This window comes from Gobius niger (assembly GCF_951799975.1).
Source record: "Gobius niger genome assembly, chromosome: 17".
Classification (NCBI taxonomy): Eukaryota; Metazoa; Chordata; class Actinopteri; order Gobiiformes; family Gobiidae; genus Gobius; species Gobius niger.
Window position 1 is genome coordinate 27,662,382 of NC_136868.1, and position 20,497 is coordinate 27,682,878.

General features: G+C 42.7%; 2 protein-coding genes across 2 annotated transcripts in view; one reads left to right on the forward strand and one right to left on the reverse strand.

The window, feature by feature from the left end:
• Nucleotides 1-277: 277 nt before the first annotated feature.
• Nucleotides 278-12,069, reverse strand: LOC306977347 (pyruvate dehydrogenase [acetyl-transferring]-phosphatase 1, mitochondrial-like). Its single transcript, XM_079575650.1, has 7 exons — nucleotides 11,933-12,069; nucleotides 6,757-6,955; nucleotides 5,555-5,974; nucleotides 3,657-3,745; nucleotides 3,283-3,570; nucleotides 1,800-2,038; nucleotides 278-980 (listed from the first exon to the last, which is right to left on the reverse strand). Exons 2-7 carry the CDS (start codon nucleotides 6,946-6,948, stop codon nucleotides 706-708), a joined length of 1,503 nt encoding a protein of 500 aa, XP_079431776.1. The 5' UTR covers nucleotides 6,949-6,955; nucleotides 11,933-12,069; the 3' UTR covers nucleotides 278-705.
• Nucleotides 12,063-20,497, forward strand: part of lrrc7 (leucine rich repeat containing 7) — a 137,710-nt gene continuing 129,275 nt past the window's right edge. Inside the window, exon 1 of the mRNA XM_079575640.1 lies at nucleotides 12,063-12,294. The gene's annotated coding sequence lies outside the window, so the exon portion shown is untranslated. The remainder of the gene's footprint in view (nucleotides 12,295-20,497) is intronic.

Genomic DNA, 20,497 nt, shown 5'->3' on the forward strand with positions numbered 1-20,497 from the left:
TCTGAGTATGTTTTAGTCGCTGGAGTGGTTTTACAGATGGATTTAGCCCCATGCATGAGGCTCGTTGCATCTAATTAGCAACATTAGCTGCTGGTCTTGTGAACACTGCAAACCTGGCACTGCGGTACAATAAAGACAACAATTAGCTCTGATTAAATTCAACACAGACTCTGATTTAGGGAGTGTAGTCCAATAAAGTCAACTCTATGTGGAATATTGTATCTCCACACAATTCTCCAGTTTGTTGCTCTTCGCTCTCCCCAGCTGAGAGGTGGTATTGGTTTATGGTTTCAGGACCACATTAATGAATACGAGTATGAGTACAAGCGTGTGGCATCGATGTGTGGTTAGCACTCCAAAGGGTGCTATCCACAGGCTATTGACAGGCTGTAATGTCTTGCCAATGGGAGGACTAAGTATTATCCATGCAGGATGTCTAAACGTTTGCTGTGGGAATGTCTCATCTGTAACTTCATGTCGTCTGGAGATCATTTCCCCTTTCTGGAGAGTTGGGCAAGTTGGGTAACAGTTGGTCTGAAGGTTGTTGGTCCAAGTCCACAAGGTCTGAGTTACTAGGACTGGATTCATTACATGAAAAACATCCACTGGAAGAAGCTTCACGTCCACATTGCCACAAATCTCCACTTAATGTGCCCTGCCATCTTTGTTTTTGAATCCGACAAAGATGACTGTCACGATCAGCTGTCACATGTCGGGTTCGTTGAGCAGTATGACCGTGATGGTGATGTCGTCACGGTAACGGCGGGCCAGGTCGGGGGGCAGGCTGAGCATCTTGACCAGCCGGTTCTGTGCCACGGCCCCGTAGCCATCGTCCCCCAAGGCGTGTCGGAGTAGGTGTGTGGCAGCGTTCTGGTCCTCCAGCACCGCCTGCACACGGCCCCTCCGCTCCACCAGCAACCTCTGCAGCCCTCCCAGAGTCATGCCAGCCCCGGGCACTAGGGGGCGCTGATACTGCAGGCCTGGAGACGGAGGGGGAAAGACAATGGATCTTTGGTGACTATAGAAATCTCTTTCAAACATTATGATAACTAGAAACCATATCTTATCTCGCTCTGCCAAACATAGAGTGTCGAGACAATAAACAGACTGAGTTTTAAGCTCTTAATTTGCTCAGCTAAAGTCTCCTTGTGACTGTATTATCTGGATATCAGTTATATTTTCCAATTAGCTTATGGCTGATTAAACCGATCCCAACAAAGATATTGCCTCTGCGGGACTATTTCAAATGAAGTAGAAAACAAAACAATTGATTCGCAAAGTGTAAAGGAAGCCAACGGATTTTGCATTGTATTTTTTTTACTGAGAAAGCTCAACTGAGTTTACAGACATTTAATAGGCAAATCTGGGCGCCAGACATGTTGATGAAGAACATGAGATTCTAATGTTTGTGTAGGATCTCTGTTGTCCAGGAATTATCCATCGTAGTAGAAATTCTCAAAAATGGTTGACTGGACTGGGGTTGATTGAGCTGAGGGGGGGTTTCGCTTCAAGCTTCTTCTTCTTGCTCTTGTTGTCAACTCAATCAATCCAGTCCAGGCGGCGATATTTGAATATGTCTACTACGATGGGATCCCAACATGTTTTGTAGTAGGACAATCCACAGCACCTGGAAGAAACCTACACAGACACTTGGAGATCATGCAAACTGGACACAGAAAAAGGCCCCGTTTGGCTCGGGATTGAACTTTGGACCCTGTGAGGCATGAGAGCACATTTTGCCTGTCGATATGTTTACTGCTATCCCCTTCCCCTGACTGCCGGTCCCTGTGTCCTCTGACCTGTGAGCTGCTGCGCCACCAGCTGCACCACAGTCTGCCGGTGCATGAGCTCCCACAGCCCGTCTGTGGCCAGCACGATGAACTTGTCCCGGGGGCTGATCCGGTGTGTGGTCACTTCGGGCTGGGCGCTCACGTACGGAGGGGTGAGGTAATGTGGCGGTAACAGGACGTCTTGTCTCTTCTCAAACACTCTGCTCAGCATCTCCCCGCTCCACTTGAAGCGCACGTTTCCAAAGCCCCTGGTAGAGGGAGGCACAGATCTTATGTTGTTGTATTGGCTGCACAGTAACACGGGATGACAGTGGGAATGCTTTTACAGACCTGTTTCCATGTTATTAACAGTACAATTCTTATTTTATTTTTATAGTCATTTACAGAAATGATGGGTGTACATCCTGTTTCCATGATTAGGTTTCAGAATGTGATGGTCCAAGTGGAGGACTAGCTACAGCCAGAAACATACTACACAGCAAAGTACCTTCCATGTACCACCATGCTGACTCAACCAGGTCCATATGAGACCAATGGCCGGTCATCCTTCCTGTCCCCAAGAAAAAATTCCAACACGTGACCTCGTGTACTGTGTATTTCCCATGCTTGATGTTTTTATGTATGTGCTTAACCTGATTGTACTTTTGCTTATCTTCTTCTCTTATCTTATCTTCGACGCATTGAGTTGCCCTGTGTACGAAATGCCTTGCCTGAGTAATGTGTGATCTGGGTAAAAAACAGACTCACTGTTGCACCAGCGTGTGAGTCTAGTAAGACTCCACATCAACTTGATTTCTACAGCGTAACATAAGCAAGCAAACAGGAAGCGGAGTAAACCAATCAGCGAAGGGCAGTCAGTGGTGTTATTTGCGGTTTTGCGTTATTAGCGTTTTTTGCGTTTTCCGTGCAAGTCTGATTGCACGGATCCGTTTGAGTTGGGCAGAGGCAACAGCCGACTCCCTGCCCAGACTGATATCCCCGTGTATAAAATATACAGAGGGGCATCATTCTGGAGGCCAGTCTAGAGGAGAGGGAGACACAGAACAAATGCTGTACTGAAGCATCAGTGCATTTATTTCTAATTAAATCAAATACCATAGCATAGCATAGTATCACCTAAAGTAAACACTATATGTTGAGACCATTTACCATATTACCATATTAGAAGCCTAGCTAATAACAACTACACCTTGTTTATTATTATTTCAGATGCACTGTACAAAAATACAAAGGAACTCTTTATATTGTGCACGAAGAAGTGGTTTTCAGTATAAGTAAACAGAAACTACTTTGACATTAAATAGTTTATTGTTATACAGTGACTTACGCCAATGCAGAGGACACTGTCTCGACTGGAGTCTCTTCAAAAAGGACAACAATATAGCGTTGTATTTAAATGCAAAACACAAATGTTGTATTCCTGTGACCATGGTCAACCACTCCTTTCTACTCACTACTGCACACATTCAAAGTGTGGGTCTGTGTTCTGTACCTGAAGGGCAGCAGCAGGCCCAGCAGCCTGTCGTGCCTGACCACTGTGCGTCTCTCTGACCGGGGGTGTTCTCCCATGATCCTTTGCAGCTCGTCGGGGTTCTGCGCGTTGTGATCGTTGGTCAGACTGTGGGCTGACCAGCTCCCGTCCGACCCCTGCACCCCCAGCACGGCCCGGCTGTCCCCCAGGTTAGCCACGTGGAGGGCCCCGTTAGACACCAGGGCCACACATGCGGTGCACCCGGACAGGGCCACCTGCAGAGGGGCCGAGCCGCCGCCACTGTCCCGCCTGAAACAAGACAGTCAGCCACTGTGCAAAATATGTGGTGTTCAAGGTTTTGACAAGAGTTCAATCAGTCGGTGAAAAGGCCGAACCTGGAGAGATAGACCTGAGCCTCCACGGACAGATCAAAGTCCAGGCGTTTGAAGGCACTGATCAGCCCCGCACTCATTCTCTCCTCGTCCTGCAAACACCACAAACATCACACGTCAGGAGGCAGACAAACTTATTGCATTATTCCGTTTTTTTAACTTCTTATGCACACCTTAAGGGGGTGTGAAGCAGTTTTCAAGGAAGAAAAAAAAAAAGCTTTTCACGAGGGAACAAACGGAGGTGGACAGCAACAGTACTTAAGAGTTTTGGAGGATCTGGACTTTACTTGAGTTGTATTTTTGTTGAAAACTTTTTACTTTTTACAGTAAATAGGATGTAATACTCCACGAACATTTCTTGGCCAAAGTAAATTTGTCCACGTGTTTTGTTCATTTTAAAAGCCTAAGAATGTATAAGAAGAAGAAGAAGAAGATCTTTATTTATATAGCGCCTTTCACAGACATATAGGTACTCTCCGGACCAGTAGGTGGCACTGCATGTGTGCTGTCAAATGCCCTTAACTCAGAACAAGGAAGGTTTGTCACTGTTGAGTTGCCATAGGAAAAGTTTATGTTTTTGAAGCCTCAAGTTACTATTCTTGCCACTTATGTGAATGGGTTTGCACTTTCTACTTTGAATACTTAAAGGGGCTAGGTGCAAGTTGGTCATTTTATACTCACTACTGCCACCTCAGGTCATACGTGTAACTGCAGGTCTGGGCTCATTCTACTTGCCTGGCTCTGCCATACTCTTCCCTGTTCATTCCATGCAGTTTGAAGGGGCGGGCCTAACGCGCACAGATTGTCAGTGAAATAAACCAATTAGCAATTAGCGGACGTGACGACAGCTGTGTCCAATTAAACAAATATGAAGTGAATATTAACTCACGCGGAGAACGCGAGGCAAAATCCTTGACTACCTCATCCAATAATTAGTTTTGGCTGATGTTAACGTTAATTGAACTAAAAACACAGAGGTGCAGCGAGTGACGTAACCTTCTCATTTCTCTGTGACGGTCGTGATTGGTTCGGCTCGGCCTTAGCCGCCAATCAACAACGTGTCTACCGTGCGTGGCCAGACCCACCTTCTTTCGTGCAGAAAGAAGGTGGGTGTGGTTTATCAGGCTATCATTCTACACCTTAGGACGTGGCTGGAACATGTAGGGGGAGGAAAATACATCATTTTAACATTTTTAAACCCCGTATAGTCCCTTTAAGTATTTTCTACAGAAAATGCTTAAGTATGTTCACTTAAGTAATAGTTTATAAATGGAGTAATTAGTATTAGTATTAGTACTTTTACTCAAAGTCAAGGACCACCACTGGGAACAACGTTATGATAAAAGAAAAGCCACAGACAGGAGTGAGACAGATGTGACGTAACGGTCTGTGACAGGGGCCATATTCCTGTCAGGACTGACAGCTGGGTCCTTCACTCAGAGACACATCTGCACTATGGTCAAACAAAAGGCCGATCTCTCAAAGAAGTGTTAGGAATTCATCAATTTAATCTTTTTTACTTTATTTGATCAAGATTAGAAGTTGTGTTCGAGACCGTCTTTACACAGTGGGTGAATGTTACCTGGACTTGGCCAAGTGGGTCTACATCCACCAGAAATGGATTTAAACTGACTTGGCTGAAGTGAGCAAAGTGGCTGCAATGGAGAGTTGATTTGCACAACATGGGACTTACTTTTCATGTGGTTGTGGGAGAGTGCATGATTTGAAGCTAATTTTGTTCAAGCTAACCATAAGTGACTTTGATCACTAATACAAGTCAAGGACAGTTTATGTAATGGTCAGTGATTGAGGCGTTGATTTTTCTTAAAAACGGGAACCATTGCATTTTTTTTTAATCTATTGAAAAGTACAAGTATAATTTACAGTTTTTGTCACCCTACCTGCTCTCCCTCCTCCTCCCCCTCCTCCTCCTGCAGCCGGTCCTGCCAGTAGTTCCTGAGACTGTCCACTGCGTTGGTGCCGTAGCCCAGCTCACAGGGGTCCCGCGGGTGCCGGTGCCACTCCAGGAGCGGGGGCGCGGGCCGATCCTCCTCCAGCGCGCTCTCCATCTCAGCCAGGGTCCTCAAGGGCAGCATCTCCACGGCCATGTAGTAAAAGAGTCTGTGGCTCACGGCCTGGGCGCAGGCGGCCCCAGCGTGGCCGTCGAACACGCCAAACATTACCCCGCCATGGCCCGGCAGGCAGGTGGCGCTGCTGCGGCGGTCCTCGCTGGGCTGGTTGGAGGGCAGCGTGTTGCTATGGAAACCCAGGACGCCGTGGGACGCTGAGCCTTTGGGGAAAGAGTGGCTGTATTCGTAGGCCTACATAGACGATATATGTTAAGAAAACTGTTATTCGTAAAACTGTTACTGGTAAAACTTTGGAGGAATAAAACGCCTACTGGTTGCAGTCAAGTGACACTACAGGCTGTCTTTCTAAAGACCCATGACTGAAGAGGGGCAAGGGGGGTCTCAAGGACAGCCCCAGTGAACCGTTAAATGCCAAACCACATAAAGATTCTCAACCAACACACAGTATTGTCATTGACCATAGGAGGCTTTGTCAGCAACTAACAATCTTTTAGCGGTGGGCTGGAACTATGCAAGAGGATATATCAACACCAATGGGAAAGCATTTGAGGCCCACTATCGGCAATACAACTCTAAAAACTCAATAGTGACCCAAATAACAACCTGTTTAAATGATAATGATCATATAAATTTACTCCCAGTGGAAAGAGTTAACCAAATGTTTAATTCGAGTATTGTTACTTTTAGACAATATTATCCAAGTGAAAAGTACTGAGTGATAAAAGTACTGCTGCTTCAAAAAGTTACTACATCTATTTTGAAGCAGTGTTTATAGTAGGGATGGACTAAATCAAGTCACCCATGTACAAAGTACTGCGGAGAGCCTGCATATATATAATGACAAGAATAACTGGTTCAACAAGAATCAAACCGAGAAATGTCAACAGAGAAATGTGTTAACTGTGATGTTGATGTTACTTTTGGATGCACTTGGGAATTAAAGGTCATGGCTATTGGAAACATGACGCTAACACCTAGTATATGCATTGTAGTGAAAGCCGTCGTGTCTGTACCTTTAACATGTGGTTGACCTGAGCCTGACCCATTTGGCCCGTCTGGTGCTGTGTGCGGTACTTCCTGCCCCCGCTGCCTAATGGGTAACACAGTCCCTGCAGTTTGGAGGGGGGTGTCGAGGACGCCAGGGAGCAGTAAGGACGCACGTCCAGGCGACAGAGTCCAGAAATGCATGTGCTCCTGCCCAGCATCGTGAACCTGAAACAAAAGAAGAAGATTTCATAGCAAGAATAAGAGATCAAATAAAAACACCTATTTTCTTCCGAAATTATAACTAGAAGTCACTCATATTTTGCACATAGACCACCCTCCGCTGACAATAGGAGATTTATAATTCAAGACACAAGACACAATTTTTTAGCTAATAGCGTAATAATAAACAAAAAGCGTCATGATAAATGCACAATGGATCCAATGATGATTTATCAACTCTTATAATACAGAGAACACTTCCTGGTTTCTATTTGTTACACAACAAAATCCAGATTGGAGTGCTTCAGCTGTAGAAGAAACGACAAAAGTCAACCAAACATTCTCATATTGAATGCAATTTTTTGTTATTTTGCACCATTGGAAGCAATGCTTTTGTAGGCCACAAGGTCCATTATCTCATTACTCTGAACGATCTAGTGGCAGTCACATTATAGAATAGGTGGAAAATGTATTGTATAGGTAATATAAAATGCATTATTCTGTCCCTTTAAACCTTATAAAGAAAAGAGTGCGTGTCTTGACTTTACAAATATGCCGCTTCATGATTTACAACACATGCTGATATGATGGGCGAGCTTTATTGGAGCCACCCATATTTATTCTAAAAAGCTATTATCATTCATTCAAAAGCCACTGTGTTGTTTAGGTGTTGAGGACATTTTTAAATCTTGTCAAACAACAAAGAACAACATGTCTGCAATAGGTGGTAGCCCAAAAACGAAAAAATGGGATCGGTCTCACTCAATTATACTCACCTAAAGTAAGAAATCACATTATTTTTTCGATTTTGTGCAAAGTCTTGTGCAAATGCTGTAGTCCTTACTTCAAGCCCAAACATGACACTCACCTCTTGTTGTGTTTTTGTTTTCTCCTGTTGTTCAGCTGCACCTCTCTCTCTCTCTCTCTCTCTCTCTCTCTCTCTCTCTCTCTCTCTCTCTCTCTCTCTCTCTCTCTCTCTGCTGCCCTTCCTGTGCTCCCTCCTGATCGACTGTCCGCAGAGGTCAGGACCCCTCGGTGCTGCTCAGGTGGACAGTCGGAGCTCTTTGTGGCTCTTCTCTTGCGCCATGCTTGTTTCGGAGCGTGCCCTTTGGAGCCGGTACAAGAGTCGAGTGTAATGAGTAACTAGAATACCTGCTCGAAGCCACGCCCCTTCTTGGAGACATCTGCACCAGTGGTTCTACGAGAGAGAGAGCTGTTTACACTTGTGCCAACTTGAGTTTGCTGGGGATTCCCCGTACAAAATATGAATGTTATTTTTTATACTACATAGAATAACAAAGAGAAAGTATACATGTCCTTTTTTACACAATCAAGAAAGGAGGGGAAACAAGCAGCATGGTGGCTGAGGGGTTAATACTCTTGCCTCACAGGTTGAGGCACTGAGGGGATGAGCATGTTGCTGAATTACCTTATGAGTCGCAATGAAAAGTGATCTTGAAATCTTTTCATAATAGGTAGTGTTCATGTGACATCACAACATTGTATGATGTCAAAATGCACATCTTTTGTCTTGGTTTTTGGCTGTCATTACTGGGACAATCCACTAAAAAAACAGTCACAATGTTCAGTGCTTTTTCTTCCAGCACACATATAAACTAATGTCCAATTGTTTTCTCATAAATGTAGTGATAATATTCAAAAACATTGGTCAGCACAAAGGTCTTTCAGCCATGAGAGATTTGTGGATCCAACCACTTTCAAATAACGATCAATTCCAATAGTTTTCACTTTTCTTTTTGGAGATTTCTTTCAAAAATGTTTTTTCTCCCATAGAGTTGTATTGGTCCCCGCCCTCCATCTGACATTATAGCCTCATTAAAGGCACTATACCTGATTTTTGTTCTAGTAGAGGAACAAAATGAGTGCTGTTCTCTTTTAGTATATTGTAGACTCAGACACTCAAACACTGTGCATCTAATTCTAAAGCATTTGTACCAATTTCTTGAGCTTACTACAGGTTGGTTTCCCAGCAGTTCTGTGAAAGTGGCCCTGCAAAGTTGTGAAACGTGCTTATGAACTCGTCCCTGTAAGAAACTGGGATGATAAAAGTTAAGAACATTTTAATTCAATGCCTTCCTCTTTCATTGTTTATGATCCAAAAAAATACAAAAGCCTTTAAATGATTGACCATGTACAGAACCTACTGAGGTCGTGAGCAATGAGTGCTGCAGTGCAGGGCTGCACAAATATTTGCAGTTGAACCACAATGACAATTTGGACTAGCAAATCAAAAAGACTGCACTTATCAAGGAAGCACAACATTCTTTGCAAACAATATAATGTGGGGTCATAATTTCAACAGGAGGCCAACTTAAAGACTGGGTCAACAAATCTGACATGTTTATCTTGTGGTGTAAAGTCCTTTCAACTGACAGCCATACTGTACATAATGGCCAAAAATTGTCGCTTTATTGGTTTTCAAACTATTTAATGTACTTCTCCATTGCGACATTACTACTTACTATTATTTACTTACCTACTATTACTTTATGCATATTGGTCTTATCATTGTCCCAGGGTATGTGACCATCCTAAACCAATCCAGAGCTCAATCACCAAATGAAAAGGACCATGGGCAGTTGTCTGTTAATCCTTAGTAAATGTGTCAGTGATGCTGCGGCCCGCTGATATGAGCACTTCTCACTCTCCCACGGCTCTGCTCGGCAACACGCCATCACACAGACACCGCGGTTGCTAGGCGACTGGAACACCGTGCTCGCTCGCACACAAGCGGGAGAGAGAGAGAGAGAGAGAGAGAATTCAGAGTTTAGCTACAGTTTGTCTGTGTTTGCTGATGATCCTTGCTCTGAGCTCTCCATCTGTGCCTCCACGAAAAAAAGGAGTAATAAATAAAAATAAACAAAAATGCGCTCGGTTACTGCCGAGATTGACAGTAACACAACCTGATTACTTCATTTATTTGTTACGCGCCGCTTTGTCTGTGCCCTGAGAAGATTTATTTTTCATCCCAGATGCCTGCAGCCCACATGTCTGTCACCTACAGGATATTTTCCCTAAAAGCCTCTTTGGTCTCGAGTCCTACATTCATGATGTTTACAATTGCTGAGTCTCCATGAGAGCCAGGTCCAACTGACTGAGAAGGAACAGTTTTATCCACCAGGAGGTCAGGAAGCCTTCCCTATCTGCTCATTCCTGTTGTGTATATATTTAAAAAAAAAAAAAGGAAATTTCAATCCCCACACTTGCAATTGTTAGAAGTCTTTTCAACACAACATTCCAAACAGGTTGTCCTATGTGTCCTCAACTTATGACCTTATTAACTTTGTATTTTTTGTAAGAGACAGTGGACCATTGTATCTTATTGCAGAAATTACAGCAATTTCAATTTTCAGCTGCAGCTCTGTCATGGTTTAAGTCCTAGAGGGCAGAGAACAATGTGTGAAAGTAGGAAGTGTTAAATCCACCCTGAGTCCAAATGATTTAGGAGTGCCTCAAGGGTCAGTCCTAGGACCGTTACTGTTTTCAATGTACATACATGATCTCCCTGATTGCTGTCAGGGTGTAAACTGCCAGCTTTATGCTGATGACACAGTTCTTCATGTGTCAGCAAAAACATCTGCGCTGGCTGGGCAGCAGTTAACACAGGCTTTACTTAACATCTGTCCCATTGAACTTTAAATGTAAAGAAAACTTTCTCAATATGTTTCTCTATCAGCCGGAGGTCCCCTGACAGCACCTTTGAGGTTCAGTTAGAACATGAACCCATTCAGGAGGTTCATGAAACAAAATACTTGGGCATAATCTTAGATAAACGCCTAAAGTTCCAAAGTCAAGTCACTAACGTCTGCAGGAAAGTGAAATCTAATCTGAACTGTTTTCGTTTTATAAGAAGAGAATTATCACACCACACGGCTCTATTGTATATGCATGCAATGGTTTTTTCACATTTGTCATACTGCATTACAGCATGGTCACAAACATCAGCGTCCACTCTGAAACCAGTCACTTCTCTTTATCAACAGGCAATCAAGATATTTGACAAGAAACCTTTGAGAGGCATCATTGTGATATCATACAAAAGCACAAGCTTTTTACTTTTGAAAACGTTGTAAATTTTAGTATACTGAAATTGACTTTTAAATGTCTGAACAATTGTGTGTCACCTCTGTTCTCTGGCCTCATGGTGAGGGGGGGCTCTCTCAGACCTTCCACCAGAGCCTCAGTTAATGGGGATTGTGTGCTCCCAAAATGTAGAAAATCTTTTGGACAGTGGAGCTTCTCCTTCAGAGGGGCTACACTGTGGAACTCTCTCCCTACGGCTCTGAAACTGCAGACGAACGTTACCATCTTTACCAGAGGCTTAAACAGTGGCTCAAATCGGCCCAAAGGTGTTCACATGTGTAAAATGTGCCTTATCTAGTTTAATAATGTGTTTTATTATAACTGTGTTTAATAATGTGGCAGGAGCCAGTTTTTCCTATTAACAGCATTACACTTTCACAAGTCGTAGCTAATAAGAAAATATATCAATTAAAAACATATATCATTAATATCAGTCACTGGGTCCAAGACACAAAATGTCCTCAAAAACAAAACTTTTTTCCTCCATACAGTATTGGCCTTTAGAACGCTGTGATGTCACCTGCAACCCAGCAATGACTTAGTCTGATAACGCTGGGTAAGTGGCAATAATGAGATGTAAAAGTTGCAAAAAAGTTGGTATTTCGATGTTCTCAAACATTGGTTCTTCATCCCTTCACCCCCGCCTTAACCAAGCACATTTTCTGCAGTTTGACTTTAACCAAATCTAAGAGCTTCTTGAAAAAAAAAGTCAAAATAGTCACAAAAGAAAACGTATTGAGGATGAAAACGCAACCAGGTCAAATGAGGCGTTTCTGTGAGCTCCAGTCGCTTCTAGATTTGGGTAAAGCTGAACTGGAGAAAATATGCTTGGTCAAAATGCGTGTGTCTATATACGTTCCGATAAAATAATAGTCTAACCTGTCATGAACCCACCAATCCCGTCACTCGGAGGGCGGGCTCTGGCGTTGCCCGGGTAACCGCTGATGATTGACGTTGAGACTCCTGCGGCGGCGCTGATGCTTCCCCCTCGTTATCGCTCCTGGACCGGGAGGAGAGAGCTGTGCAGAACACGGACCGGGAGACATAACCGACTCTTCCACCCGGGCTTAACCATGCTCTTTAGAACGATGTCAAACACTTCATAAAAATAAAAATAAAAAAAACATAAGATACGAACCTTTTCAGCACTGCCTTACTGGGAACATGAGGCACTGGAGCGCTGCAAGGAACGGGAGAGCCACATAAGACTGGATTCCTCAACAAGCAAAGGGGCAATTTGGGTAAGCAAAGATATTTCAGCACTTTGTTTTTGTGGATATCGCGAGCTAAGATACTCGGTACCCTTCTTTTTTTTTTTTCGCGCAATAATGAGAAAAATGCTACGTTTTCTCACGCTGTGTTTGTCTATGTTGTTGTCGCGTTTGCCTGCGAAGCTACGATGATTTCAAACGACTCTTGCGTATTGAATTAGCCACAGTTTGCAGCTGAGCATCGCGTTAGCAAAGCCCACTTTGTGCATCTGCATTGGAGGAGGAGGTTAAATTACATAACAGAGCATCTATAGCCATCTCTCCAGGTTTTTCTGCATGAGACAGTGCGTAAAATTGTCCAAAATGGCGCAAAATGGGACGTTACCGGCAGAATTAGGGTGCTTTTTTTGTGACTGGGATTGAAGAAATCTTGCCTATGTGATGGAATTTGCCTGAAAGTGGCCACTCAAGAGTTAACAAGTGGGAGGAGGGCGAAAGAGGGGCTCCATGGTTTGATGCAACTAGTTTTCTTGGATTGGAGAGATGTGGGTCAGAAAACAAACGCAAAGGGGTTCAACTAAAATCAGGCATTCTTACTGGAAATAAACAAAAAATGCAACATAAAAAAGGCTTGTAACTCATCATACTGGTAAATGTGGCTAGGTCTGTTTCAATAATGCAAATATTCACCTTTTATTAGCTTTACCACCACGTGAACTGTTTGTGAATTTTGATTTTTTAAGTTGCGTCAAGTGTGTTGCTGAACCTGCTTCAGTTTTCCGCAGGATACCGCCTCATGCCCCTAGTTCATTTGGCTAATGTTGTCTTCTAATCATAAATGTATTATTGGGAGAAATGCAAAAAAGTGAACGTGAATGATCAATGTAAGACCTGCGATACTAACTCCACACACCAGGGGTCAGTACATGAACATAACTCAATTATTTAGGCGCTTCCTATGGCTGCAGTGTTCAGTTTTAGTCCGAATTTCTCTCATTTACACCAATTTTATTCTTTTTCTGGTCTTTGTTTAATATTTTAAGTCTTGCTTTAAGACTTTTGGGAAAATTAAGGGGAGACACTGCAGGCAAAACTCATTTTTTTCAGTTTTCAGGTTTTGGACCAAATTGGTCTCTGAACATATAAGCTTTCACCCGGAAACAGAAAACATGCCTAATCTTCACAATAACATGTTTAAATATTGCGCTGATTCAATGTTCCCCCATAGACTTATATGGGAGAATGCAATTTCAAGGGCCTTTTTCTCCAAACACATTTTTCTGTCATTGTGGCGACACTATGTCCACGTCAGTAGGACCTAAAGACTTCACATTTTCCAGCCTTAGACTGAACAATATTTGGAAGATTTTTTCAGAGGGATTTTTTATTATTTAATCCCTAAGCCCCATATATTGAGTTTTGAATGTCAAAAAATAAGGCGAAAATTCCATTTTTACATTTTTTTTCACTAAAAAACAGCTTATTTTAAAACTAAGCAAGAAATCCAAAATCCCCTCTGAAAAAGTCTTGGCAGCTCAGTCATCAATAAAATGAAACAATAAATTTGAATGTAGCTCTATCCATTATTCAGATTTCGTCGCCGAAAAGATGGGAAATTTGGGGCATTTTTAGGCATGAAACACCTTGTTCTTATATGAAAAGATAAAATGACCGAAAACTTGTATTTTTTTCTCACATTTATGCCAGTGATCGACAGCAAAAGTTTCAAATTGATATCTGTTAATATACCTTTTTTTCCCTATTCACCTGCAGTGTCTCGCCTTAATTACGAAAATACAATTGTGCATGAACATTACTTGCATAAGCTTCAATCATGATACCCCCATTGCCGTGGTTATATCTTCTGGAGTGGACCTTAGTTTGTCTTTTTTTTTTTTTTTGGCAGCTGAGGGGACATTTGGGAACAGGTGCCAAAATTACACCTTTCACTGGATTCCATTTTTTCAGCCAGACAAACCTGACGAGAGTAGGTGAAGATGAGTTTATGCATGAAAAGCCCGTCCCAGTCCACCGGCGGGCGGCGTTTGTTGAAAGTTGGTGCATCATTTTCAGGGCTTGATTCGGTCCTAAATTGTCTTCATTATCTCAGCAGCTGTTCCACCTCAGCCCCGTCGCTCTCCCCGCACACTCCGAGCCCGCCGTGCCGGGAATGCATTACCAAAGTTGACAGTCACTTACTCTCTGATGATTTAAGTGATAGTCTGTGAGATTGCAAAGCGAGGATTGTGAGTGAAATTTTAAAGTAAAAACAATCAAGTCCCCCCCCTCCCCTCCTGATTGGACCTGACAGGCCGGTTCACAGGGAAGCTCGTGTCACTGGTCAAAGTGACGGCACCGGGGATTCTTGATTAGTTTGCCGAAATCAGCAAAAGGAAGGAGCTAAAAAACGAATAATATAATGCTTACATTACGTCAAATTGCAAGCCCAGGAGGTAAGTTTGTGAAACATTTGAACTTACAAACTATTACTTTAAAGCCGCACTACCTGAATCTCTCACCTATTGCCTGAATGCATTTCAAAACAAAACAATACATTTCTAAATATTTGTTAAGTTGCGTTTTAATGGCTGCAGTGAGCCTGGCTAATACTTGTCATGTTAGTGTCTGAAAGGCAAACATTGCACTCTCAATAACCCAGTGTAACCCCTGTATTCTTTTAATACATTTTGTTTTGTTATTTGTATTCTTCTAGGCATGATTGGTTCAGCAACTGGTACTTTTGGCCATCTTTCAAACATGCTTTTTTCTTGTGTTTTTAAACAGCTTAATCAAGAGGATAGAGACAGAGGTCAAAGGAGCAGGCCAGCGTTTTCCCATACTGAGATATGTTCTTACCTGAGCTTAGACGAGTTGATGCGTACCTGTCTGGTCTTTGTGCGTTCCCGTGGAAGAGCGTGGTCGCTTCCAACTTCACCCCCGTTTGGAGCTATAGGAATATTCTGGGAGAGGCCAAATGCTAACAACATCTTTGGTGTTTTTGCGTGACTTGGGGCACGCACAAAGACCAGACAGGTACGCATCAACTCGTCTAAGCTCAGGTAAGAACATATCTCAGTATGTAAAAACGATGGCCTGTTCCTTTAAGACAAGGCAATGTAAACCTGTGACCATCTGTAGTAACTGTAGGCTACTTCTTAGAGTAGTTGTACTTCAGTGATATTATTACAACACTACTCTCACTTGAGTGAAATATTTGTGTGTAAGTGACAATAAATTAATTTAAACTAATTCAAACTTCAATACATATTCTTATATTTCATCACTTACTACTTCTATCTAATTTTGCAGGTGTATTATTTAGAAGCATCACAGGTTCCACATTGCCTGTCCTTTTACATCACGACTAAAACATACATTTCACGAGACTTTCACGCACAGACATCACATCTCAAGGAGCTTTTTTCAACCAACGACTTTATAAATTTGACTACAGTTGTTATTTAGGTCACTGCAATTTATTCACTTGAGCAAATATTGGGGCTTCTCTTCTACCACCATGAATCCCTGAATGCTATGCTAAGCGTGTGCACGTTGCGTCTGACCTCACCTGTCCCCTCAGTGACTGGATCAGCCCCGCGTTAATTCAAAGTGGCGTAGGTGGAGGACCCCGGGGCTTATCACCTCATTTACCAAACAACTCCAGCAGAAAGCCGCGGAATGCGAGGTGGACTGGATTAGGATGTTGAGGCTTTGAGTAATCAGTCACTTGTTGGCAGTGTTTGAGCAAAAAGTATAGAATCAAGCTTTTTTCCATTTGTTTTATTTGTTTGTTTTTTTTACTTGATATCTTGGATCACTTTGCATTGGTTTTATGACTTCGTACATCCGTTTGGACTGGGAGGCCTGCGATGGTACCGTAGTGACCGGCTGCAGCTGGTTTCCATGGTGACGGCGGTAGAGTCGGCCCACACAGCTCCTCACTCCTCTTCCTCTGTACCCGTCTTTAGCAGTACAGTGCTTTACTTACACATTACAGTCTGACGGCACATAGAGAAACATGCCCAATAACAGAACGAGGGACAGGGGAAGGCCATACCGCCTCTGCTATACCCAAGCACGTCAGATCATGGAAGCTAAGCAGGGAAAGGCCTGGTCGGTACGTGGATGGGAGACCGTTTGGGAACACCAGGAAGTCTGGGGTGAATGTGTATGAGTGAGTGTTTGGTGGTCAATGGCACAGACTGATTGCATCGCTTCCATCAGTCTACCCCTGGGCAGCTGTGGCTGTAGTTTACCACGACTGCGTATGGAATGAATGAATAATGACGAGAGTGTAGCGCTTTCAGAAACTTCATTATACAGGCTTGTAAAGTGCATTACAAGTGTAAGGCATTATTATTATTAAAGTGTAAGAATCAAAATCAGTAAGTTTCCATTCTTTTTCATCATCTGACCTAATTCTACAGGGTTCATTCATAGAACATGATGTCCCTACAGGGCTCCCATAGCTGTGCACAAATGTGGTCCTAAGCTTTTACTATCGTGGGACCCAACTTTATCTTTAATTTGTTGGATACATTGTTTGTTGCTTTGTACATTTTAACTTGACATAGTTTCATTGTTTATTCATTCTTTAGTATGTTTATGTAGATAGACTCTGTCCCAGCAGGTAAGCAGAGCAAACCTGGAAACTTTCCAGAAAAGGGAATTTTCCCACTCAGTGGATGTTGCATGAAAATTAGTTTTTGAGGCGTTTTTTTTCCTACTTATACAGACTACAATTTTTGACACCATAGCCTTGGTGTTTTATAACTTAAATAGCTTAAGTATAACTTAAAATAATGTATTGTCACAAGTGGACTGATAAGGGCCATACTGCATTTGCTCTGCCTGATCCCGTCCCGGGAACACCAGGAAGCCTTGGTGAATGTAGTGAGTGAGTGAGTAATCGTGGTCGGAGGGGTCGATGGCGCAGACTGGTTGCCTCGCTTCCGTCACTCTACCCCAGGGCAGCTGCGGCTACAACAGTTGCTTACCACCACTGAGTATGGCATGAATCAATCATGACTACAGTGTAGCACTTTGAGAAACTTGGTAATACATTAAACATTCACATTACTCTGCCTGGGAAAATAGTTTGATCATATCAAAACAAGTTTGAAGGACATCTGGACACAGTGATCTTCATCATGGATACTCCATGACAGGTACTCAAATGTGTGTTGGCATTATGAGTGCAGAAGATGATGTTGTCATGATAATAAAATGTCATACTTGATTTTGATACTGAGGAAAACCCTTGGTGCTCGAGGTTCATTTTAATACCACAGAAAAAAGGAAAGAATGAAAGAATTCCAAATGTATTTTATACATTTATGCCCATGGGCTCATAGTCCTCCTGATGCAGTACTATTGGATTTCTGATTTCTGTGAAAGCCTATGGAGAATCCAGTAGATCTCAAGCAAATATATCAATATTTATAAATTATGCGCTTTACAGCAAGTTATATAATCACTAAGAGAGCATTAAAAAAACTGTGTTAGATGTGAAAGCTTCACCTGATGACATGTCTGAGTTTTAAAAAGTAGGTTTATTTGCAGTTTTCTGTCTTCAAACCATAGCAAACCAGTGTGCATGTTCATAATACTGCTCTGTGGGCAGTGAGTGACGCAACTATGAAAAGGGTGTGCAAGTCTATACAAAATACTTTGAAACAATTGACTGGCTTGAATGGGTTTCTGCGGGTATTGAAAATCAATACAAGTCGATGAATGAATGGTGTAAAAATGAATGCATTAAATTCAATCAGTGCTGTAAATTAGGTGGCGGAAGGGCGGTACGGATAAGGCATTGTGCTGTTTGCGGCGGCGTGGGGAGGCAGTGGAGTCCAAAACACACATTCAGGAAAAAGGACAGATCATTTGAAATAGGAGCAACATAACCACCTCTACATCGTAAAGACACAGGCGTGTCCGTGAAACGGAAACCGCCTGAAAAGAGAAGGAAAAGCTTTATGACAACATGGCAGCTGTGGTTTGAAGTGCCTTTCCCGAGCCCAGGCATTCAGATCAGAGGAATTATACACCTCAATAAACTTATGAAAACACGGACGCAATGAAGAACGCACTGGATTGCATGTTTTAAACGAGATTCATCATGACACCCCAAACCCACTGAGAAAACATCCAGGAGAGGCAGAAGGGAAGAAAGATGCGAGGTTTGGGTAGTACAAGTACAACTATTCCAAGGTAGTAAAACTATTCCACTGTCACCAAAGCACAAGCAAAGACTCAAGACTCAGGAAACAATGTTCATTCACATCTTAATGCTTTGCAGCAACAGCACAGTTAGGTGTGTACGTACCTTTAGGCTCATTTCTCACACTCTCAAACACACTCTCATTAATCCTGGCCTATTGTACTTGTTTTTAGTGGTAGGGTAAAAACAAATGTTGTCTTTGTAGCTGTATGTGTACCTGGTAGTCTGTATTAGAAATAGAATATTCGGCCGAATGAGAAATATCTCTTTTAGACTTTTAAATATGTTCTTATTCATTTATGTTTTGTTTTCCGTCTGAGATAGACTTGAAGGAGAGAGGCTAGCGAGTAGGAGGTCTTGGTAAAATTCTTAGTTGACGGAGCATAAGTCTTGTATTATGCTGAGTGTCTACCTGGGATTCTCCTGCAATCTGATGGGATTGAATGGGGGGGGGGGGAGTGTTGAGAGGGGGCTCGGTACAACATCGGTACATCCTCAAGCGAGTATCTTGTTTAGATACTACTTGTAATGTGGGTTGTCAGAACTGTAAGCTCTAGAACTGTTCCCTTGTCTGTGAAATGGTAAGCAGCTGAGTATATTTTGGGAGCGTGACATGCCTCGATGCTCCAGGGCTCACGGTAAACAGAGCGCTCAGTGGAAGTGAGTGTGCTTTACAGGACCAGGATGAGTCAGTGAACGCCTCCCCAGTGTTTAAGTCATTAAAGCAGCCCGGCTGGTGAGGACCTACAGCCGCAAGCTCCTCCCTGACCCACACAAACGCTCCTCAGTAGCTGCCTCTGTCCAATCGCCCTAAGCTGATGCCAAATTCTTTGAGTACATTTTTTATCCTTGACCATGTTTCCTTTTACAATCAGACAAGTGTTAGCCTGGCAAGACGAAACGCTTTGATATAGTGAACAGTTAAACTTATAGTCTACCTGTTTAAATAGCAGATTATCGCTGCAGATAAACACATTGGTTGAAATAAGGCTAAGCTATTTTTACTCACCAAAAATGGCTGAGAGGTCTTTGGGTAACAATGCGACTTAGGTGGAGTTCACCCTGGAAAGTTAATAGCCAGAATGATATTGAAGAAAGGTTGAGTTTTCGTCTTAATATTTTACTGTATTTACGTAAATGTGTGCAGATTGTGTTCAACACGTTTAAAACAAGAAAAAAAGGCAGCAATAACTTGGCTGACGGCAGAGCAGTGACCGGGACCCACCCGCTGATCTTGGACTCTTTTTCCAAGACATTTACCTAAACTACTAAACTTTGGGCTTGACTGGAGAGCTTCTGATGGACAGTGACTTGAGGTTCAGACTGTAACTCTTTGAGCTGGACTTTAACTTCAGCTCACAAGTCTTTGGCAGATATGAATGACACAGCAGAGACAAAATAAGAAAGCAATTCCTACGGCGGTGGGATTCCATATATGTGTTTATATTTATCACACTCAAAACGATATTTTGAGTCCCAGTCATTTGCAGTTTGCAGTTTGCAAATGATTGTCACATTTATTATGGGAAAGAAAAATCCAAACCGTGTTGGCGATAAAAGCCAAAAGTCAAACATGGCAGTGGTAGAGTGATGGTCTTGGGCTGCTTTGCTGCTTCAGGACCTGCACAACGAGCCGTCATTGATGGAATAAGGAATTCTGCTGTCTAGAAAAACGTCCAACCATCAGTTCAAGTTCAAGCGCTCTTGGGCCATGCAGCAGGACATTGATCCCAAGCTTATGACCAAATCCACTTCTGAACGGCTCAAGAAGAACAAAATCAAAGTTCTGGAGTGGCCAGGTCAAGGTTCGGACTTAAATTAAATTGAGATGCTGTGGTATGACTTTTGAGCGGACAGTTCAAGCACAAAAATCCTCCAATATGGTTGAGTTTAACCAATTCTGCAAAGAAGTGTGGGCTGAAATTCCTCCTCAGCGATGAGAGAAACTCATCACCTGTTACTCTTGGCTCTGTATGTATGAACTAACTGACTTTACTCGTTTTTACATATTAA